This window comes from Rhinopithecus bieti, unplaced genomic scaffold (genome assembly GCF_001698545.2).
Source record: "Rhinopithecus bieti isolate Rb0 unplaced genomic scaffold, ASM169854v2 scaffold_33903, whole genome shotgun sequence".
In the NCBI taxonomy this organism is placed as follows: domain Eukaryota; kingdom Metazoa; phylum Chordata; class Mammalia; order Primates; family Cercopithecidae; genus Rhinopithecus; species Rhinopithecus bieti.
The window spans coordinates 1,215,770-1,239,875 of NW_016814625.1; the positions used below are offsets into that span (position 1 = coordinate 1,215,770).

Genomic DNA, 24,106 nt, shown 5'->3' on the forward strand with positions numbered 1-24,106 from the left:
CCAGGCGTGGTGGCGGGCGCCTGTAGTCCCAGCTACTTGGGAGGCTGAGGCAGGAGAATGGCGGAACCCGGGAGGAGGAGGCTGCAGTGAGTGGAGATCATGCCACTGCACTCCAGCCTGGGCGACAGAGCGAGACTCCATCTTAAAAAAAAAGAAAAAGAAAAAAAGAAAATAGCATTTGTCAGTGTCTTATAGGAATTTGATCTATTAAGGAACCCAAAATCTGTTTGTCTTCTCAATTTCCAATTCTGCCTTCCTCAAATGTGGGTTTTTTAAATAACAAACTGTATTAGTTGGGGTTCTCCAGAGAAAGAGAATATTTACATATATATATACAGAAAGAGAGAGAGAGAGAGAGAGAGAGACTGCTTTATTTTATTTTATTTTATTTTTTTGGAGACGGAGTCTTGCTCTGTTCCCCAGGCTGGAGTGCAGTGGTGCAATCTTGGCTCACTGCAACCTCCGCCTCCTGGGTTCAAGCGATTCCCCTGCCTCAGCCTCCTGAGTAGCTGGGACTACAGGCACATGCCTAGCTAAATTTTTGTATTTTAGTAGAGACGGGGTTTCACTGTGTTGCCCAGGCTGGTCTCAAACTCCTGAGCTCGGACAATCCACCCCCCTTGACCTCCCAAAATGCTGGGATTACAGGTGTGAGCCACCACACCCAGCCGAGAGACTGCTTTATTGTGAGGATGTAGCCTATATGATATGGAGGCTGAGAAGTCCCATGATCTGCTGTCTGCAAGCTGGAGACCCAGGGAAGCTGTTGGTGTAAATCCCAGTTGGAAGCTGGGTGAAGATGAGATGAAATGTCCCACTTAAACCAGTGCAGAAGAAAAAGAGGGAGAAAATTCCTTCTTCTGCCTTTTGTTTTGTTCAGGCCTCCAGCAGATTAGGTGATGCCCATCCAACTTAGAAAGGGCAATCTACTTCACTGAGTCCACCAACTAAATGTGAATTGCATCCAGAAACACTTACAGACACACCAGAAAAAATGTTTAACCTAGGCACCCCATGGCCTAGTCAAGTTGACACATAAAAGTAACCATCATCAAACCTTGAGCTGAAAATTACCAAAAGTACATGTTTAAACAAGATAAATGCAGGTTAAAGTTTATCCCTGACAAAGTAAGAACATAAAATAAAAACTCATTGTAATAAGATTTAGCTTATAGGGTGCTATTAGTACAGTTCTCCAGGATGAACTATAGGAGGACTCACTCAACTTGTCACTGTCATGGAGTGGACTAGATGGTTCTGTAAGAAGATACTGCTCTAACACTCATGATCTTGTCAGATGCACAATTTTCCCCTTGTAGTGCATACCCTTACCCCTGTGGTTCTACCTATCCCTATCCTAGAGCCCCATAGGACCACTTTTTACTCACTTCTAGAATATACCACACCAGCTGTGAGCTGCCATTTGTGAATGGAAGCTCATCTGCTGGAAGAGGTATTTTGCATTCTCCACTGCTGCCCACACTTCACCAAGCAGTTCCCTGTTCTCAATCTTCCTTATTTCCTACAAGCCTCTAGTGGGACTCCATGGACCTTCATCCACAGCACCTTCCTGGTATCAGCTGATATCTCTTCAGTGTTGATCCTCCTCACTGAACCAGAACACTAGCTTGTTATCATGAAGGCTCTTATGGTTACAAGTAATGAGTAAAAGAACCCACTTAATACAGAGTAAGCAAAAAAAAAAAAAAAAAAAATTAAGTGGGGAGAGGGTAGGTATCAGAAATAGAGGAGTAAAGGAAGATTTAGGGTGTTTCATGGAAGGAACCCAAAGGTAAAAGTGAGCTGAGCCTCTTTGAAGGACTGGGACAGACAAGAGCTTAGGCAGCTTCTCATGTGCAGGTCTCTGGCTCTCTTGCTGCCTGTCTCTCCTTACCCTAATCTCTGCTTTCTTCCACTTTCTCCTTTGTTCTTTTCTGTCTTCATAGAGGAGCTTTCTCTCCCTCTGCGTGCTCCTGCTCTCACCTCTCCACTTCCTCCATTGAAAGATATTCACCACATCCCAGTTCAACTGCCAGCAGAATCTGACCCATGTCTCTAGGGTTTAATATTGAATTCCAGTGGGAATCTGGTCCCTTTTGGCTCAGGCATTCACCCCTGATTCAATCAGCTGTGACCAGGAGTAGGCCCCTAATACAACAGTGCAGCCCAGAGCACCTGGGCTCTGCCACAGGACAGCTGGGTTCAAACCACTTAGAACCCTGTCACTTAGGGCAAGATAACTGATGGAATGTCATATATAAAGTGTTTACCGCAGTACTTGGCATGTGTTGGTACATGGAACATCTTTGTGCCAATCCCCACAGGAATGGTGAGAGATAAAGATGAGCTATTATTGAGGTTCTGTTAATGAGGTTCTTAAGGGTGTTGCACATCTGTCTTTGTGTTTCCAGTACAGTACGTGGCACACAGAAAGTGTTTAATAAGAAGGTGCTGGTGGAGTGAACAAAAGGGTGATGACTCAGAAGTGGGCAGATTCAGAGCATACTACAGGATTCCTTTAAGCTTCTCACCATCGGAGCCACTTCCCTTTGTTAGCCTCTCTGAGTCTTTCTTTGATAACCAGTGTGTCTGCTCATCAGTTTACCAGTGTGTCTGCATCAGTTTTTGGCTTGAGAAAGAGTGCTGCTGATACAAGAGAGGCCAAAAATTTCTAAAGACATGACATGTGATTTTTGCTAAAGAGAAGTTTGAGGAAAATGTTTAAAAGCTTTTCAGTATTTGAACAGAAGTAAAGGGAGAAACTGCCCAGTACACATAAAATAGCACACAATAAGATGTATTAGGACTGAACTTCCTAAATGTCATCTAGAAAAGGAAATGCTCAACTCTGAGAATAGGCACTAATACACGCTACTGATGGCCACTGTGACAAAATGAATCCAGAAAATGCCCCTCTCCAGGACAGCTCGTAGTCCAGGAGCAGGTTGCCAAGAAACATAGAGGACACTAGGCTTTCCAGTTATCTCTCAAACTTCCTGAAACATCAATTACATGCACCATTACAGGAGCTTGGGAGTCTGTTTCATCTAAACAGGAAAAAAGAAAAAAAAGAAGTGCCTCCTTTCACTTCCAGCCAGAGGCAGGTGCAGAACTGTAATTGCAAATCCATGACAAGCTCCAGAAATAAAAAGCCAGACTGGTGAGATGGTCAAAGAAACAGCATGAAACCTTGCACATGCCAGCCCCCAAGAGGGTAGGGAATGTGCTTGCTTTGTTCCCAGCTGTTCCATGTTCAGTAGAATGCTTTACATTTAGTAGGAACTAAAAAATTTGGGGTCAATGAATGAATGAAACAAAACGCAGAGAGGGAAATCATTACTTAATCAGATCTGCGCTAAGAATCCTCAATGAGCCAGTTGCATAAAAGTTAAAAAGTGCAACACTAGTCAGGCCTACAATGTGGGCACTGGCTTTTGGAAACCAGAGTTGTCTTTTAATCCTGCCTTTCCTCCCTGGGATTTTTTGGCAGAGACTGCTCTCCAGAGCAATGGCTTCCAAACTTGTTAGGTCATGTAATCCTATCAGTAAAAACTATAGAGCATCTCACCTAATACAGTGTATTTATTCACAAATCATACATTTTTTTCTACTGCACTAACATTATGTACATTATAAAATACCTTTGGCCGGGCAAGGTGGGTCACACCTGTAATCCCAGCACTTTGGGAGGCCAAGGCGGGCAGATCACAAGGTCAGGAGTTCAATACCAGCCTGACCAACATGGTGAAACCCCATCTCTACTAAAAATACAAAAATTAGCCAGGCGTGGTGGCACGTGCCTGTAATCCCAGCTACTCAGGAGGCTGAGGCAGGAGAACTGCTTGAACCCGGGATGAAGAGGTTGCAGTAAGCCGAGATCACGCCACTGCACTCCGGCCTCGGTGACAGAGCGAGACTCCATCTCAAAAAAAAAAGAAAAGAAAAGAAAAGAAAACCTTAAGGACGTTAAAAAGGGATGCCAGAAGTGATGTTTCAAATGCTTTGCTAGTTATGATGACTTTATTTTGTTACCGCCTACATCACAAAGCACCATAGTTCTTTATTGAGACATTAAACATTTATGATAGTAGTTGTAAATCCATATTTTCAAATAGTATTCTAGATCATGTCAGTATATTTGGAACTCCTGTCAGATCCGATTAGCTAATCGTTGTTTTGACCTTGTGAATATCAAAGAGCCCCGTGAGTTAAGTATGGTCTCTATACTTTCTTGGAGTACTCCACACACACTGCTTCTTTTCAGCAACATTTTAGGTCATTTCTCTGTTGTGTGGGTTTGTTTCATTGTAACCTGGTAATATGATCTGTAAATATAATTAAGTGGCAGTTACATACAGCACAAGCACTACAAAAGAGTTTACAAGTGTGGGCCCTGCTCAGTCCCTCCCTTTTGTAGCGTTTCCCGCTGTACATGGGACCCCATGCCATATGTGACCACTGTCTATACCTCATGCAGGAACGTAAGGCTTCAGGCTCAATTGATAAAACCAAATATTGGCAAAGCTTACTTTCTTTTTTGTTTTCTTAAGTAAAATAAAAATTCGAATATCACCTTCTCGCACCCTAGCGGGTCTATTTGGAGCCCCGTATGCCTATGCTGTGTAAGGGCTGATGTCACTCTTTGGCCTTTTTCCCCCCTCTCTAACTCCTCCCACATGCTATGCTCCCTCAGACATCTGGAGAGAAGCGATCTGGCCACAGTGACAGCAATGGATTTGCTGGCCACATCAACCTCCCTGACCTGGTGCAGCAGAGCCATTCTCCAGCTGGAACCCCGACTGAGGGACTGGGGCGCGTCTCAACCCATTCCCAGGAGATGGACTCTGGGACTGAAGTAGGTGCTGGGCAGCAGCTGGCATGACAGTTCTGCTCTCCTTCCTGGGGTTCTAAAACCATGATCTCTTCAAGAATGAGGCTTCGCCAAGCTCCTTGAAACTTGTTTGGTTGTTTTCTACTATAGGGCTGCCTGTGCAGATACTCAAATGGAGAAATCATGGAAGCAGAGCAGTGAAAAGTTCTCAGATATCATCTGAACCAATACTTGTTTCTCCAGATGAGTATACTGAGGTTCATAGAGATTGAGTGACTTGTCCAAGACACACGGCTGGTTTGTGACAGATCTAAGACCAGAACTGGAAACTTCAGGCTATACAGATTTCAAGGCCAACAGTTGAGGTTTATATTTGCATTAATTTAGTCAAACTAAGTATGACTTAAATAAAAGTTTAAATGATTTCTTTATGAAAAATAAAATTTAATAAATAGATAAGTTCTTAAAGCGTTCATCTTCATAAATTCAAAATTGTGTGAGAATGAAGAAACTAGGTATTACCTTTCCTGTATAGAAACAGTCCCAGGAAAAAGTCTGAATAAACACAATCTGCAGGTAGTGCCCATAGACGCTGATGACTGACACCAGTTGGATGAGTTCACAGTGTGTAGTCATGTTTCATTAATAGTCTTGTCAATCACACATAAGGTCCTAAGTGTGTTTATAAAGCACATGTACTGTTATTTTTGACATTGTCCACACACTAAGTTTTTATGAAACACCCTTTGAACTAGAAAGTTATAGAGTCGATGAGCTTTGCATACCCCAGGGAAAAGAACACAGTGGTATATTGCAAAGCACAGCATCTTATTGTAACTTCATGCTGTGTGGGCATTTTCTGCCTGAACACCTCTCTTGGTGCAAAGGAGGACCCCATAAGATTGAACCCTGGTTCAAATTCTGCTGCTGCCCCAGCTCTATGTGGAAATGTTACTGCCTGCCCTACCTCTTTCACAGACATCTTCTAAAGATCAAAAGTGAACATGTACGTGAAAGTGATCTATTTGATAGGGGGAATTCTACCTTGAGGAGGATGAAATGGTTTTGGTTTCATAGGATGGAGAGAAAAATCTTGAATTAAATCAGATTAGATCTTTGTGGTTTTCTCCTTACATGTTTAGAGGTCTTGGATGGTGGTTTTATTTTTAAATAAAACTCTAAAAGTAAAACTAAAGTGAAACAACCTTTAGTTAAAGATATTTATCCAAAAAAGATGTGCTTATTATGTTGAATACAGATGTGTTTGTGATGTTAAAGGACAAGAAGGAATGGACATGACTGACATTGCAGCTTATTCAGCAAAACTCAGATTTAGAATATTGTGACATGAAACCTTGATATTGAGTTTACTGTTCCCTCGTTTACTTCTGACATCATGTTTTCATGGTGCCATTCAAGCCCAAGATTCCTTTTTTAAAGTAAGCCTTTAAGGTACATTGCTCACAAACCTAATATCCTCATAAAGTCCCTAAATAATGATGTAAATGTTAATTATTCTTTTAAGGAAACTATCATGGGAATGAAATATCTTCAATTCCAGCATAAAATCATCCCTGAATTAAGGATTTTAAAGCTTTTGGAGCCAACACCAATTCGCTTACATCGCCAGGCCAGAGTAGAAGAGCTCAAAGCTTTCCTCCCCAAGAGAAAGCCCCTTGGGTTGATTCTGTTCAGGATAAAGTGCTGCTGTGGAGGCTTCCTTACTTAGTTTATTGCCAATTGTGTCAGCCTTTCATATTGATCATGTGGTCAATATAGGAGATTGCTTTTACTGAAAGGGAGAGGTAAGCTCTGTCACGACAGTGATCTTACAGACTTTAAGGTGCCACATGTGGTCCAAAATGTAACTTTCTCACTGCAATTCTTGCAGTCTGATAATTAACGAAGTCCTACAAATGCACAATGGCTAGTGCATAATCAATACCGGAAGAAGCTAGAGACACGCATGTACTGACTAGGGTGCTAAAATGTGAACACCTGAATACCCTGAAGAATCTGTGATCATTTTATAGCCCAAGCACAGTATTGTTAGCATTGTTTATTCCTGCAGTATTTATCTGCTCTTCTTAATCTTCTTGCTTATTGATTAGTATGGCATGGGGAGCAGCACCAAAGCCTCATTCACCCCCTTTGTGGACCCCAGAGTATACCAGACGTCTCCCACTGATGAAGATGAAGAAGATGAGGAATCATCAGCCGCAGGTAAGCAAGAAGGGCTCAGTGTTTTAAAAACAGCTTTGTCTTCATTTCTGGTATGACCTGACAAGGAAATTAATCCTCAGTTCAGTAGTTAAGCCGATTACTGCTTAGGTCCTGTCTTAAAAGGAAGACTTTTTAAAATTATTATTTCTGTAGGACTCCTAAAACAAATTTATTACTTTCCTTTTTTTTTTTCCATCTCTTCTATTTCATTTCTGGCAGACCCAGGGGGACATAGGGACCCTAGGAAAAGCTGTTCGTCAGTGATCTCTGAACATAACCAGATGTTTCCCCAAAACAATTTCTGGGTACAATGTTTTACACATATTAGGCACTTAATAAGTACATGGTACATTGTGTTGACTTCTAGGTGTGTGCATCCCACCACAAAGATCTGGCTGATTTAAAGGAGAATCTTGCTTTCTAATCTTTTTCAAGTAATTGATCATCAAAGTCAGCTTAGGACAGTTTTTCAATTGATAATCTGGAATTTTAAAAAGTAGATCTTTTTTGCCCATATTACAAGAGTGAGGATGGTGTATTTAATTTGGGACTTTCTAAACTCTGCAAGTAGTGTCTATAAGCCTATTTTGCTAATGAATAAAAGATTGCTTTGATGAATGAGTTACACTTTATTCTACTAAAACAAAAAAAAAGTGTAAAATAAGGAAAGTTTCAGAGTTTCCTTGCCTTTACTATAATTCAAACCAAACAAGGAGAAATCATAGTGTTTTGAAGCCCCATCTCCAAATCTCCATAGGTTATCTTTTAAGATGCCACTGACTTCTCTTGATTCTTTTTCTCAAAGCTCTGTTTACTAGCGAACTTCTTAGGCAAGAACAGGCCAAACTCAATGAAGCAAGGAAGATTTCCGTGGTAAACGTAAACCCAACCAACATTCGGCCTCACAGTGACACACCAGAAATCAGAAAATACAAGAAACGATTCAACTCAGAAATACTTTGTGCAGCTCTGTGGGGTACGTTGGTGCTTTTTTAAAATAAATAAATAAATAACCACTCATTAATGAACTGACCCTCAAACATTAAAAGCCTGTGGATCTTGTCATCAAAAGAACACTGGTTGAATCATGGGTATTAGAGTCCTAACTTAGGACTATCTTGACCTCAGGAGAGACCAAAAGGAGTTTTATATGTAGAAATAGCTGATACTCTACTAGCCAGGATGACGAGATTAGATTCAGAGCAACCTTGTCACACAATAGTGATAGGCTAAAGCCAACAAGAGAACTAGCTACCACAATACAATGAGTGGGCAAGGCAAAGTCTATAATCTGATCAGAGGCAATTTGTGTCTGGCACTTCGTGATATACCCCATGTTCATTCTCCATGATCCATACCACATCCTGCAAGGGGAATACAAGCATAAATAATGGCATAAACTTTTATTTCAAGCTGAAAAATCAGCCCAGAGTATTTTGTGAATTACCCAAGGTCATAACCCTAGCAATAACAAGATAAAACTTGAAAAGAACAACAACTACTTTAATGAACCTTCCCTTTTAGTTTAAAACATCAGTCTGCGTTTCTTGCGAAAAAGATCTGCAGGCTTTAGCGGACCTCAAACTCAGGAGAGGCATGATGAGATTCTATCAAAATCTTGGTTTATGTTACTATAAATATCTCATACAGATTAAGGAAGGACATGTCCCCTATGCACCCACTGAAAACACTAGGCTTGGACTGGGGAACTGTAATTTTAAAAGGCTGAAAGCATTTGAAATGTTAGTGGGGAAGAGTGTGAAGCCTAGGAACCATTTCATGATAGAGGCTCTGTCCTCTGGAGAAGAGACAGAAGAGAACAAGATAGCCACATTTAATACTGAAAGGATTAATATGTGGACAAAAAAGCAGACATTTGTGTTGATCAGAAGATAGAAGTACAAGAAGTAAGAGAAGCTAGAGAGTTACATGTTCATTAATAAAGTACAGTGCACAATGAGCCTCTCAATGTATGTGTGTGTTGCGGGGGGATGATAAATTTCCCTAGCAATAAATTTTTAGGATTACAACTACCCAGACAAAACCACTTACCTGCCTGTACTTCTGTAATAGGGATTACTGCATGGGTGTTGGGCTGCACTAGATTTAGAGACCTGAGAAGTCCCTTAAAGTGAGTATGTCTGTGACTCTCCAGCTATTAACACTTCTCTTGAATGGGTTTATCATTTCCCTAAAAAAGAGTAAAAACTTGAGGGCATGGGGCATAAGATAGTTACATTTTGGTTCAAGAAGGAGGAAGGGCCTTTCTTCCAATGGAGTATGGAAATGGAAATTGCACTGTATATTGAAGGTGGGTAGGCTAGAGATCACTGCATAGGGGTGGCGTAAACCTTGGGGACGAAGAGAAGTAGGTTTATAGGGAGAGCCAAGAAAGAAGTGGTTTTTCTAGGAAGGGAATAAAGGCAAATTGTGCTAGCTTCATATCTGCGCCTAAGGCTCCTATTGACAAGGACTCTGTGCATTAGGCAGTAAATAATTAGATGTATGAATGCTGCTAACACTTTATAAAAGAAAACTGTAAATTCATTACCAGAAGTATAATGATTTAATTATTATGTCAGAACTTCTACACTCATTAGTTTGTTTACCTACTTGCCCATTAGTGTATATTTACAAGTCACAGTTTCTTAGATTTTATAGGGACTCTTGATGCAGAAGATTAAAGTTTGTGAAAAGTCAGTCTTAGGGTGCTTCTTAAATTTACAGGTGTAAACCTTCTGGTGGGGACTGAAAATGGCCTGATGCTTTTGGACCGAAGTGGGCAAGGCAAAGTCTATAATCTGATCAACCGGAGGCGATTTCAGCAGATGGATGTGCTAGAGGGGCTAAATGTCCTTGTGACAATTTCAGGTATGTTACTAAGATGATGAGTCCCCCAGGTCCATACAGCAGGAAAGGGGTCCACCTCATTTCTGCAGAAACAGTTAGCTCTGCCCTTCCCAGCTAACAAACAAGACAATGAAGTATAGCAGTATAGCCAGAGTGAGGTTGCCCACATTTTTTAACACTGGGTATTTTGACCTCCAAAAAAATGTCTCTCACCTCTGCATTAAATCTGAATTAGGCAGAGACACGCCACAAAGGCTATATATTTATAGCTCTTTATCTCTGTCAGGACTCAGCAAGGATCGTCAGATGTTTTTAAGGTTTCTGTACTCTAGTTATTACCACATACAGACAGAATATCAAAATGCAGGCTTCCAAGAGGGACATTTAGTAAGCAGAAATTTTTCTAGTCTCTTCCCTTAAAGATTCTCTTGCTTATAGTCCACTGATGTTTTGGCAGGTGCAGCTGGCACACTGGGTGATCAAGTCTACAAAAAGATTTGAGTATGAGAATCATTACTGCTATGCTCTGTAGCTTTCTGATTCCCAAAAAGAGCCTTAAATAGGAAAAGAAAAAAAAAAAAAAAGATGGAGACTAAAGTGAAGGCCTTGTAACAAGTTAAGAATGCAACCTAAAAGAGGGCAGTTTTGTTGAAAGTTTTTCTTTTTTCTTTTGATGTTTGAAGGAATTTAACGAGTAACACCCGTCACTTCCCCTCCCATTCCATCTAGTACGGAACCAGCTTGCTACTGCACTTTATAACCACCTGGGGAAATGTGAAAATCCAGAGTCAGAATCTCTGGGGGTGGGGTTTAGGCATCAGGAGCTTTCATAGTTTCTGACGTGTTTCCATTGTGCAGCCAAGTTTGAGAACATGGATTTATGCTCAGCCATTGTTTCATGAAGAGACAACACAGGGATACTGGTTTGAACTTTGAGGAAAGTTCAGCTGTACTTCCATTTTGACAAAATGATTTTGCTTGTCATTAAACTTCCTCTTTCTTTTACCTTTCCACTGAATGCTCAGTTTCATCTCTTTTTATTCTCCCCAAATAAGGTTAACCAGGTAAATTCCTTTTGTATTACCATTTGAGTTTAATCCCATGTAGTCTTTTGTTCTGGTTCATTGCTTTCCTGATTGCTATACTACCAAATCAAAATTAAAACTGCGTATCTGCCAGTCACCTACCAAAAGTGGAAATGCAACCAGAAAATTCACATTCAGGCTTCATTATGTTGTTAGTGGCACATCTTCATTCTTAACAGTATAAGCTTTCCTTTTCTCATGAGGCAAAGATAGGGAAAGTAGAAAATGAAAATAGGAGCAAAAGATTCTTGAACTAACATTGGATTCATATTGGCATAGAAAGGAGGAAACACTGGCTCTCGTGTCCATCCTAGCTACTGTAATCAATGTGGATTCTAGGCCTTTGGTTACAAAATTGAATACTGACCACACCATGATTCCCTTAGTTTAGGTGATGAATGTGCTCTCCTGTCAAATGCATGTGCAATGCTTTACTAAGTTCTCTTCTGCTGGTATATATTCATCTATAAAATATAAAACATTTTTTTGGGAGAGGCCAAGGCAGGTGGATCATTTGAGGTCAGGAATTCCAGACCAGTCTGGCCAACATGGTGGAACCCCATCTCTACTAAAAATACAAAAATTAGCTGGGTGTGCTGGGGGGACACCTGTAATCCTAGCTACTTGGGAGGCTGAGACAGGAGAATCACTTGAACCCAGGAGGCAGAGGTTGCAGTGAGCCGAGATTGCGCCACTGGACTCCGGCCCTGGTGACAAAAGCGAAACTCTTGTCTCAAAAATAAATAAATAAAACATTTCTAAAGCCTAAGATAAAGAAAAATAAGTATGCAAAAAACAAAACCCATAGATCTAAATTTATCATTAGTCAGCAAGAGTCATCCCAATGGACATTTTATCTGTTGCAAATAATCTAATGGAGTATATCAAGTTTTGCTACTTGTGTACTCTTCAATATTGTCTAGATTTTTTTTTTTTTATCATCCTATGAGTTCTTTATTCCAAGATCACTTTACCAAAGGGAACTTTAGGTTTTCAAGTTCACATCCTTTTTTTTTCTTTTCTATTTTTGTTCAGTATTCCTTTCAGTGACTTCAGCACCATACACTTGTCCAGTATAATTTCTGAACCCATATTATCCTCGTTTGCTTTTAAAATAACTTCGTTAGTTAAGTGAAACAAAACCACTGCCAGTTGTCATCTTTAGTAGAAGAGGCAAATAAGAGGGTCTTCATTAACATCTGTTACTAGGTTATACAGTGAAGGAAAGGCAGGTGCCAAAATGCCCAGTTGTCAATACTTCTTCATGTGATTGATCTAGAATGTTCTGGAACTCTGATCAACCACTCTGTTGAAGAGTTAACTCTTACTAAGTTCAGCAGACACTGCTTTCTTTGCATTGGGAAGAGAGAATAAGAGCAGCATGCTTAAGTAAGAAACCACCTGAAGATAAAGACATTATAATTTTGTGATGTGTCTAAAACACTTAGAGCTACTTTAACCATAAGTTCTGGCAGAAACACCACTTTAATGACAAAGTGCTGGAGACACTGATTATTAGGCCTTCAAACACATACACACACACACACACACACACACGTGCGCGCGCGCATAAATAAAACAAAAATAAAAGGAGGTGGGGAAGGAAAGAGTGAGAGCTATCACAGCGATTTGAAATTAAACCTCTATTATTTCAACAGGAAAGAAGAATAAGCTAAGAGTTTACTATCTTTCATGGTTAAGAAACAGAATACTACATAATGACCCAGAAGTAGAAAAGAAACAAGGATGGATCACTGTTGGGGACTTGGAAGGCTGTATACATTATAAAGTTGGTAAGTCTCAAGACATGGAATTGTAAGTTTGGTCTGTTTACTCAATCAGACATATTCAGTTAGGTTTCACTTAGTCTTTTTTATCAGATTGATGATGCATGTGTGACCAGCTTCAGATGTTGCTGGAACCTTCAGCATTATTTTTTAAAAGCCAGATTGATGAAATTGAAAGAGTGCATTCAGAATGAAGTCCTAGGCTCCAGTTTGAATATTTATATCTACTTTCTTCCAAAGACTCATTAAAACGACAAGAATAAAAATGCCATAAGGCTATGAGGACAGTGGGACCAAGAGAAGAGAAGAAATGTCAGTGAATTTAAAAGAGTAGCTGAGTGACTGGAAAAAGACCTAGAATACCAGGAAATTCTGAATTCTGAAGCTGCAGTGAGGAAAATGATCAAAATCAATCCAACAGAACCCGGAGAGGCCCAGGAACTAAGGCCCCAGGGGAATCTGAGGTGGAAGTGGAGGTGTAAGGTGGGACTGAAAATAGAATTGTTAGAAAATTCATGAGCAGCAAGTCTTCTAGAACCCAGTCTCCACCTCTGAGCAGCTAGGCCACTACCTTCCTCTGCTGCAACAGAAGATGAAAGGTTTGCACGGCCAATCTGATGCTGGGAATGCCTGTGAAAATACACACACATACACATCCCTCTAGCCCCTATTTAGCTCCCAAATAGCTATGCCTACACTCTCAAGGAAGAGAATGAAAGAAGTGTCTTGGAGAAAGTAAATGGTCAGAAAGAAAGATGTACAGGTACTAACATTTGAAATGCCATGAAAAAAGCTTGCTGCCTAACTACCCTGAAGTGAAACCCAGCAGTTGATAAGCCCGTCTATACCAAGGAGTGGAGAAATTCACAAATATGAAGGAAACCTAAACAAACAAACAAAGGACATTAGAAGAAACAGGGATAATGAGGAATGGAAGAAAATGTAAAAAGAAAGAAAGGAAGGAAGCAAGAAACTATAATAGCTTTACAGCGATTAGAAAACTTCTTTCTATAAAACAAGAAAAGGGCTGTTAAAAAAAAAAAAAAGTAGAGCAAAGTAGGGGGGAGTCATTTAGAGACCAAGAAAAAATTAAACTAAAAGGTATCGGCAGAAATGAAAGATGTAATAAAAGTGTTAGAAGATAAGAAATTCTCCTAAAGAGTAGAACAAAAAGCAAAGCAAAGAAAATACAAGAAATAAAAAGATCAGTCCAAGTGGTTCAAAATCTAAGTAATGTGAGTTTTAGAAAATAAGAAGTGAAAGGAGAGGAAAGTATTGAAGAAAGAATACAAGAAAGGTATCTAGAACTAAAAGCCTTGAAATCCCATATTAAAAGGATTCCCTGAGTGTCCAGGATACCGAATGAAAGAAAGACTCACAAAAAGACATATCAACATGGTATTTCAATACCTGGGAAATGAGAAGGTCCTCAAAACTGGCAAAGCTGTCGTAATATAAGTAAATAAATAACAAACAGTTTACATACAATAGACCCAGAATAAGAGTGGCCTGGGACATCTCAGCAGCAATATAGAAGCTTAAAAGACAATACAGCAAGGCCTTCCAAATTGCCGACCAAATTATTTCCAACCAGTATTTTATAGCCCTCCTGTGTTAAGAGTTAAGGAGATATATATATATATGTGTGAGTGTGTGAGTATGTATATGTGTATATACATTTACATATACATAGAGAGAGAGATTATAAGGAATTGTTTCACATGACTATACTGTAGAGGCTGAAAAGTCTCAAGATTTTCAGTCAGCAAGCTGATTCAAACCCAAGAGAGCCAAGGGTCTAAGTCCAGTTCAAATTTGAAGGCCTGAGAACCAGGAGAACTGATGGTGTTCCACTATGAGCACTGGCAGGCTCAATACCCAAGAAATGCTGATGCTTCAGTCCAAGTCTGAAGGCCAGAAAAGACTGATATCCTAACTCAACCAAGCAGGAAGACTCGGCCTTTTTGTTCTAGTCTGGTCTCCAAATGATTGCCTAAGGCCCACCCACATTGGGGAGGGCAGTCTACTTTATCAATTCTACTGATTCAAATGTTATTCTCATCCAGAAATACCCTCACAGACACACCCAAAATAATGTTTGACCAAATATCTGGGCACCCTGTTGTCCGGTCAAATTCACATGAAATTAACCATCAGACCATCAAGACATCAGTCAATTTTGAGTACAAAAGAAAGACATTTTCAGTCATGCAGTTCTCAAAAATTTACATTTCATGCACCATTTCTCAGGAAGCAACTGGAGGATGTGTTCCACCAAAATAAATAACTAAACCTAGTAGTCCAGGAAGATGAAGAAAATACCCAGAATGATGGTGAAGGGAACCTGGGGTGACAAGTCTGCCACAGGCCTAGAAAGAAATAAGTCCTGGCAGAGTGTGACAATGCAGGGTTCCAGGAAAGATGCCTCCAAGAAAAATAAAATGGTATAAATAGATGACCTGCTGCGTTTGACCATGTTGAAGGGCATTTATTAGCAGAAAGTTTACATGTGCTTAGAGACAGATACATAGAAAACAAGGAAGTAAAAAATAAAAAAATAAATAAGGGGAAACAAGAAAGGAAATGTAACCATGGTATACTACATACCTCAGTTGTGAATAATAATAATTTTAACACTTGATATTGATTTAATCAAAAATTTAAAACATAGCTATACTTAAGAGTTTACAGGAGTAAATTGTGTGTACATATGTATAAGAAAGAGAAGAAGCTAGAGAGAGAAGGAAATGATACAAGAAATTAAATCCTTTCCATATTACAAAGTCAGTAATGTCTGTGACTGAAAAAAAAAAAAAACAGGAAATAACATTATAATCATGTTATTTAGAAATCTGGAAACAAATTGCTGAAAAGTAGTTGAAAGAGTTGCAAGTGGTTATTTTTAGGGAGCAGGAATCAGCAGGGAGGCAGGGACTTGGTTTTCATAAGCCCTGTAGAATTATTTGGCTTTTTAAAATAGGTACCTGTAAGACTTGTTCAATCCATAGTTGACAAAAATAAGAAAATGTGTGGAGGCTTTTAAAATGTGTACTAAATAAAAATACATTAATTATTTAACATAAAGAATGACAATAAAGGAGCGGCGGAGGAACTTTAGACACCTTCAGTTCAAAGGAGTCCATGATGTGGTCTCAGAAAAGAATGAGACACATTTGAAATTTTAACCAGTCAAGTGGGTCCAATCGTGTGATGACATAATGTTGGTTGAAATCTAATCAAGTGTATTAAATACAGAATGTGGAAACAGAAGGGGCATGCTATAAAGAAGAGCTCAGAAAGCAAGAACTTCCGTGTGTCGTATTCTGCCAACTAGAAAGGGGACTCTATTTTGAAGCAGAGTCTCCGCCTGCCTTTTCTCTAATTTCATTCCAGGCGACCTTCCCAGATAACCTTGACACAATACTAGGAAGTGTTGGGGCTGGCTAGTGAACTTGAAGGTTTGCTGCCTGAGAAGGACATGTTCCTCTCTTCATAACATGCCCTTCACAGTTTTACAAAGGAAAAAAAAAAAAAAAAAAAAAAAGCCCCTGACCTTACAACACAGATAATGTATGTATTGGTAAGTATAAAAGCAGCCTTTGGGTGGGGCACTGTGGCTCACACCTGTAATCCCAGCACTTTGGGAGGCCGAAGCAGGTGGATCATGAGGTCAGGTATTCGAGACCAGCCTGGCCCACATAGTGAAATCCTGCCTCTACCTAAAAATACAAAAAGTTAGCCAGGCATGGTGGCGGGCACCTGTAATCCCAGCTACTTGGGAGGCTGAGGCAGGAGAATCACTTGAACCTGGGAGGTGGAGGCTGCAGTGAGCCAAGATGGCGCCACTGCACTCTAGCCCGGGCAACAGTGTGAGACGCCATCTCAAAGAAAAAAAAAGCAGCTTTTGGAAAAAAATAAACATTTAATGTCTGTAAACGTATGTGGCCACAGCCACATCTACATCTCGCCAGCACTTGGCACACAGCCAGGCCCAGGGAAATCAGTTAAGAAGTATTTGTTTTAAAGAAAGGAATGGATGTTCAAAGGACACAGCATTATTCACAAAGCAGACCACATGTGGAAATGTTTTTCTGTAGCAGGCTGGGCGGCAGTGCAAGCTATTTGCTCCACTATACATTTTTGTTCAGGAATCAGAATTATTTGGTACTTCCAATAGGATATCCTGGAATTCTAACCTTTTCTTGTCCTCAATCTGATAATTTGGCAAAGTATAAAACATACATCCCATCATTCTCACACCAAGTAGAATTCAGATTCATATACATATTTGGTTTTCTTTTGAAAGTAGTGAGCTTCTCTCTTTGAGAGCAGGTCATGTTTTCAGGGGAAAGCAATAGAAACCATTTCAAAGCTGTTTCCTTTTGAGTATTTTGCCTTTATTACTTGGCATTTGTTAGTCCAAAAATTTCTAGTGATCAAATTTTGTGTCCATAAACGAATACTGTATGATTACAGAGCAATAAAATTCATTGCAGGAAATAATGTAAAATTTCTGAATATTATCTCTTGCATATACCTGACAAGTGTTTTTCAAAAACATCAGGCTACAGGAATCCTATTTGACCTGCACATCTACTGTTGGCCCTTCTAACATTGTTGATGTCTTCCTTCTAATCATTGCCGTCCTAACTTTAGTAGGCTGATCTATATCCACACATCTAAAGTGAAATTTAACCAGGGAGCAATATCTGGTAATTCTCTATAAGAAAACTTGAGACCAGCTTAATTTTCAGAAACACTGTTTGCCTTAGTTATCCAAAGAACCACTTGCAGTTTCCACTTTGCTTCCCCTGTGAAATTCCAGCCACAACAGCACTGACATCTTCTTGTAGCACATGATTATTCTACTATGTTCAAATTATTGTGAAATTTTAAAAATATAAAATGAGAATAAAAAAGAAAAGCAAATTGTATATCCAAGAGCCATTTAAAATATTTCTTGATTTATTTGAGCCTATATGTGCTTAGATAAGTTTTTATTTTCAAGATGATTTTAAATTTCTTTAAAAATATGAACCTATTTATTTCTTCTTTCACTCTGAAAATCAGCAAAATCTGAAGGGATTTTTTTCTTTTCTTTTTAAAATGTATTTTAGATCTAGGGGGTACATATGCAGGTTTGTTTCATGGGTAGTTTGCATAATAGTGAGGCTTGGGCTTCCAGTGAACTCATCATCCAAATTGCAAACATTATACCCAACAGGTAAATTTTCAGCCCTTAACCTGCCACTCCCCTTTTAAGAGTCCTCAGTATCTAGATTATTTCCAGCTTTGTTTCCATGTGCACCCCATTTTTAGCTCCCACTTATAAGTGAGAACATGTGTTATTTGACTTTCTGTTTCTGGGTTATTTTACCCTAGGAGATTGGCCTACAGCTCCATCCATGTTGCTGCCAAGGGCACAATTTCATTCTTTTTATGGCTGCATAGTATTCCATGCTGTATATGTAACACAGTTTCTTTATCTAATCAACCACTAACAGACAACTTAGATTGATACCATGACCTTGCTGTTGTGAACAGTGCTGCAATAAACATACAAATGCAGGTGCCCTTTTGATTAAAAAAAAAGAAAAGAAAAGAAAAAGTTATTTTCCTTTAGGATTTACCCAGAAGTGGAACTGCTAGGTAGAATGGTAGTTCTATTTTTAGTTCTTCGAGAAATCTCCATACTGTTTCCCAAAGAGATTGAACTAACTTACATTATCACCAACAGTGTATAAGCATTCCCTTTTCTCTGCAGCCTCACCACCATCTGTTACTTTTTCTGACCTTTTAGTAATAGTCATTCTGACTGGTGTGAGATGGTATCCCATTGTGGTTTTGATTTACATTTCTCTGATGTTTAGTGATATTGAGCATTTGTTCATCTGTTGGTTGGATGCTTATATGTCCTCTTTTGAGAAATGTGTATTCATGTCCTTTGCCCACTTTTTAATAGGATTGATTTTTTCTTGTTGAATTGTTTGCATTCCTTGTAGAAATCTGTTGGATGTATAGTTTGCAAATATTTTCTCCCATCATGTAGGCTGTCTGCTTACTCTGTTGATTGTTTATTTTGCCACATTAATTCAGCTCATTAGCTTAATTAAGTCCCATTTGTCTGTTTTTGTTTTTGTTGCATTTGCTTTTGAGGTGTTAGTGATAAACATGTTGCCTAGGCCAATATCCAGAAGAGTTTTTCCTAGGTTTTCTTATTACAGTTTTGGGTACATTTAAGTCTTTAATCCATCATGCATTCATTTTTGTATATGGTAAGGGATAAAGGTCTAGTTTCATTCTTCTGCATATGGCTAGCCAACTTTCCCAGGGTGTCCTTTCCTCATTGTTTATGTTTGTTGACTTTGTCAAACATCAGTTTGTTGTAGGTATGTGGCTTTATTTCTGGGTTCTCTATTCTGTTCCATTGAGCTATATGTTTATTTTTGTATCAGTGCCATGCTTCTTTGGTTATTACAGTCTTACAGTATAGTTTGATGTCAGGTAATGTGATGCCTCCAACTTTGTTCTTTTTTTTTTTTTTTTTTTTTTTTTGGAGACGGTATAGTCTCGGCTCTGCTCACCCAGGCTGGGTGCTGTGGCCGGATCTCAGCTCACTGCAAGCTCCGCGCCTCCCGGGTTCACACCATTCTCCTGTCTAGCCTCCTGCGCGTAGCTGGCCGACTACAGGTGCCGCCACCTTGGCCCGGCTAGTTTTTTTTGTAGTTTTTTAGTAGAGACGGGGGTTTCACCGTGTTGAGCCAGGATAGTCTCGATCTCCTGACCTCGTGATCCGCCTCTCTCGGCCTCCCAAAGTGCTGGGATTACAGGTTTGAGCCACCGTGCCCGGCTCCAACTTTGTTCTTTTAGCTTAGGATTGCTTTGGCAATTTGGGCTCCTTTTTGGTTCCATATGAATTTTAGAATTGTCTTTTCTAATTCTGTAAAAAATGACATTGGCAATTTGTAGACTGCTTTTGGCAGTATAGTCACTTTAACAGTATTGATTCTTGTTACCCATGAGCATGGGATGTTTTTCCATTTAATTGTATCATCTATGGTTCCTTCATCAGTGCTTTGTAGTTCTCCTTGTAGGGGTCTTTCACTTCCTTGGTTAAATGTATTATCCAGGGGGTGTGTGTGTGTGTGTGTGTGTGTGTTATTATAAATGGGATTGAACTCTTGATTTGATTATCGGCTTGAGCATTATTGATGTAACTGATTTTTGTGCATTAATTTTGTATCCTGAAACTTTACTGAAGTTATCGACTCCTCCAAAAGACTCCTACTAAGTTATAGGAGTCTTTTGGAGGAATATTTAGGGTTTTCTAGGCATAAGATCCTGTCATCAGCAGAGATAATTTCACTTCCTCTTTTCCAATTTGGATGCTTTTTGTTTTTTTCTCGTGCCTGACTGTTCTGGCTGGGACTTCCAATACTATAGGAGTGGTAAGAGTGGAAATTCTTGTCTTGTTCCAGTTCTTAGGGGGAATGCTCTTAGCTTTTTCCCATTCAGTATGATGTTGGCTGTGGGTTTGTCATATATAGCTCTTATTATTTTGAAATATGTTCCTTCAGTGCCAACTGCTATGGATCTTTTCCTAGGTTTCAGGTGAAGAGATGAGCAAAAATAGTCTAATAAACACTTTATGTCATGAAAAGTTATAAAGCAAGTAACTGGAAACTTAATGTCATTTAAGTATATTAAAATTTTTCCTGCCTAGTTTCTTTAGGACTCAGAATATTCTGTCTTTTGAGATATTTTACAAAGAAACTGACTGCCATGTGTACCAATTGTGGATTACAAATTCTCTAAGAATTAGAATCCACACTTAATAGCAAAGATTCAGAAGGCACTTAAAGGATTGTTCAATCTCTCAAGGTCATCATTGTAAATATTGCTTATTATTATATCAGAGACACACACACAGGTAAGAGTATGAAGAGAATGCCAGACAACAGTCTGTTCTTCCATTCATCCATTCAGTAAGCATTTACTGAGTACTACTTTGTGGAGGCAAAAGCATGTGGACACTCAGTCATTGAACTAAGTTTCTGTCCATAGAATTTACAATGCTTAATATTCCACCTTTCTTTTTGTTTGTCTTTTTTTTTTTTTTTTTTCCTTTTGTGGAGAACGGGGTCTCGCTATATTACCCAGGCAGGTCTCGAACTCCTGGGCTCAAGCTATCCTTCCGCCTCTGCCTCCCTGAGAGCTGGGATTACAGGCGTGAGCCACTGCGCCCAGCAATATTCCATCTTTCTGAAGAGTAAAAGGATTTGTCAGTATTCAGAGCCCTTTAAGTCATTAACAGAACCCAAGGCTCCTAACACCCCCTTTCATTAGAAGCATAAACAAGCAATTATTTCACTAACTGTAATTCAAATATAAATAATAAGCAAATGGCAGCCTTTATGTCTGCCCATTTTCTGATTTTTCTACCATCTTGCCATATCTGCTGTCAGCTACTTATGTGTGGGTGAATGTAAACGCCAGGCAAGCTAACATGAAGGAAATTATGCATTCTTATTACAATGAGTATCAACATCTAGACCTAGTGTTAAAGACAGTCCTAAGCAGTTATATCTCCAGATGATGAAGAGAGTCTTCAATATAAGGCAAAGGCCATAAGTGTTCTGCCAACCAAAGTTCGCTAAGGGAAGCTAAATCACTATCTATGACCAAAAAATCCCACACCAGGAACATCACCTTCATGAAGCTAACACCCAACATCAATATTTAAATTTACATATTGTTGCTTATACATTCATTATTAATACAAAGAACTTGAATAACCTGATATACTTTTTAACTCATAATTTTTCTATTACAGTTAAATATGAAAGGATCAAATTTTTGGTGATTGCCTTAAAGAATGCTGTGGAAATATATGCTTGGGCTCCTAAACCGTATCATAAATTCATGGCATTTAAGGTAAGCAGGCCATGTGATTATCTAAAATGTGCTTTTAAAATTTTCAGTTTCTACCCATTAATAAAATAGTCCATATAGACCAATACCAATTTTCATATAGATAATAAACCTGTTTAAAAAGTGTAGGTACTCTCGGTTTTATTATTTCAAAAGTAAAGACTAAGTATTTATAAATGCTATAAAATTAGATTAAAATTTGAGTATGCCTTCCTCCTTGAGATCTATGAGTCATCATCCTCAAGAGGCATTTAGAATGGTTGGTTAGTAGGCATAGCATTGATTATGATCTTATGCAATGATATTTGTTATAAAGCCACCTAAACCAGGGTATTCCCCGATACTTTGTTTGAAAAAGGCAGACAAATGGCAGCACTGAATCTCGGAGTTAAACTGAGTCTCTAAATCTTTTAATCCTCATAAATTTTCTGGATGAAGTCCCTAAAACGCAGGTGATGCTTATATGTCCCCAGTGCTAACTTACGGAAATGACCTAGTTTCTCTGCATTCTTCTATTTTGATTGTGTTTTCATTTTTTACCTTGTCTAAGTTTGTGCCCACCATGGTTGGATTGGTCACTCATGAGATTTGCCAGGAGTGGGATGGGGTTATGCTAGTCCTGTTGACCCCAGCTCATGAAGCTGACACCCGAATACCAGGAGGACCAGTACTTAACAGGCACCCAGATGTGTTCAGAGCCACATAACCTATCCATAGCCCAAGTAAACTTACCTTCTGCTTTCTCTCGCACCTCTGTCTCTCTCAGCTTATGTCTTTCTACTTCTTTGTGTCCCATTGGCTGTTACTTTTTCTCCCCACCTTTATGACTGTTATCTCCCTTTGGTTCCTTATTAATTCTTTTCTGCCACATTCACCATGGAGGGCAAAACTGCCCTTAGAACACTATGTAGGCCCACTTCAGAGCTGAATCACTTCTACCTTGTTCCCTAGTGCAAATGGCTTATTTGTGATGTGCTCAGGAAAATAGATTCATTAATGGAAATGGGCTCCCCTCCATAACCTCACTTTTATGGAAAAAAAAATTGGAATGCATTAGGTTACTAATAACAATTAAGGGATAACTCCTAAAAGCCAAAGGGTCCTGTTCTGCCAAAATCTGTCTCCACAAAAGCTTTTCAATCAACATCCCATTCCCATTCTTGCTCTGAAGTTACTGCCATCATTTTATGACCCAGAGCACATGAGAGAGTGCAAAATGTTCTTTCTGAGAGACCAGATCCAGCCCAGAAAGAGGGAAAAGCAAAGGCAAAGACTTGAACAGGGAAGAGTGGAACTGGCAAGAGGCAAAGCCTTCCCATAGGACAAGGACACGAGGCTTGAGCTTCCTGTGCTGTCAGAATGGTGTTAGCAAAAGATGAGAAGAGAAGGGTTTGAGAGGTAGCAGGGGCATTATAGCTAAGGCAATTGTAGTTTCACAAATGCTGTCCCAGATCTCAAGGCCCAAAGGTAGAGTGTGGTTAAAAAATAGCAAAGGAAAATGGCAGAGGAACACTTGACAGTTAGTTGGGGCTTGGGCTCTGGATTCAAACACAGAGAACTTTCACAAACTTGATAAGACCTCTCTTTTTGCTTTCTAGTTAAACCCAAATAGTCAATGCAAGCCATCAATCTTGTGATGTTCCACTCCCACCTCTTTCTCTACCACCCAAACCCAAGTCTCAGGTTCCAACATTAAGAGAAAGTGCCAATCTTATGCCCACTCATTCGCTGAAGAAGAATCCAAACCAGAGCATGCCCATTAACACTGAACAGGCTGAGAAAACAGCCGGCCTTGGCTGTATCCCCCAGGCTGTCTTTGAAAGGGTAGTTGCTGTGGATGGGCCTCGTTGCTACATGGAAAAGAGAGGGGCCAGAGAGGTGACTGGAAAGGCCAGAAATAAACAGGAAAAAACAGCAGTACCCAGGCACCAGGTCTTTAATATACATTACCATTATCAAAATTTACACCTGTGCACCAGCTTAAACTTCATTGACCTGGAGGACAAAGGGTAGGGAAAGGGGCAAAAATGGATGCTAGACCTTTCCTCCTAGAGCCAGAATATCAACAGACCTAAAACTGAAAGAGAAATTTTCTAGTTTTTCACTTTAATAAAGTTAGGATTAACTTCCTCTAGACAGTGGCTAAAGGAAAAAAATTATTAAGATACCTCTTTGAGTGATGCGGATACTAATGGGGTGATTTTTAAAGTCTTTTGCAGATCTCCAGCACAAGCCTCTGCTAGTTGATCTCACGGTAGAAGAAGGTCAAAGATTAAAGGTTATTTTTGGTTCACACACTGGTTTCCATGTAATTGATGTTGATTCAGGAAACTCTTATGATATCTACATACCATCTCATGTAAGTACCCAGAAGTAGACTTCCAAGGGCTCTGTGTACA

At 39.5% G+C, this 24,106-nt stretch overlaps 1 protein-coding gene across 5 annotated transcripts in view; it reads left to right on the forward strand.

Moving 5' to 3' along the window:
* Positions 1-24,106, forward strand: part of TNIK (TRAF2 and NCK interacting kinase) — a 413,250-nt gene that overhangs the window by 378,751 nt on the left and 10,393 nt on the right. For all 5 annotated transcript variants that reach the window (XM_017851566.1, XM_017851567.1, XM_017851569.1 and 2 more), the window contains 7 exons: positions 4,694-4,855; positions 6,943-7,054; positions 7,860-8,030; positions 9,782-9,925; positions 12,648-12,782; positions 21,610-21,710; positions 23,917-24,066. In XM_017851566.1, coding sequence (XP_017707055.1) covers positions 4,694-4,855; positions 6,943-7,054; positions 7,860-8,030; positions 9,782-9,925; positions 12,648-12,782; positions 21,610-21,710; positions 23,917-24,066 — 975 coding nt within the window. The remainder of the gene's footprint in view (positions 1-4,693; positions 4,856-6,942; positions 7,055-7,859; positions 8,031-9,781; positions 9,926-12,647; positions 12,783-21,609; positions 21,711-23,916; positions 24,067-24,106) is intronic.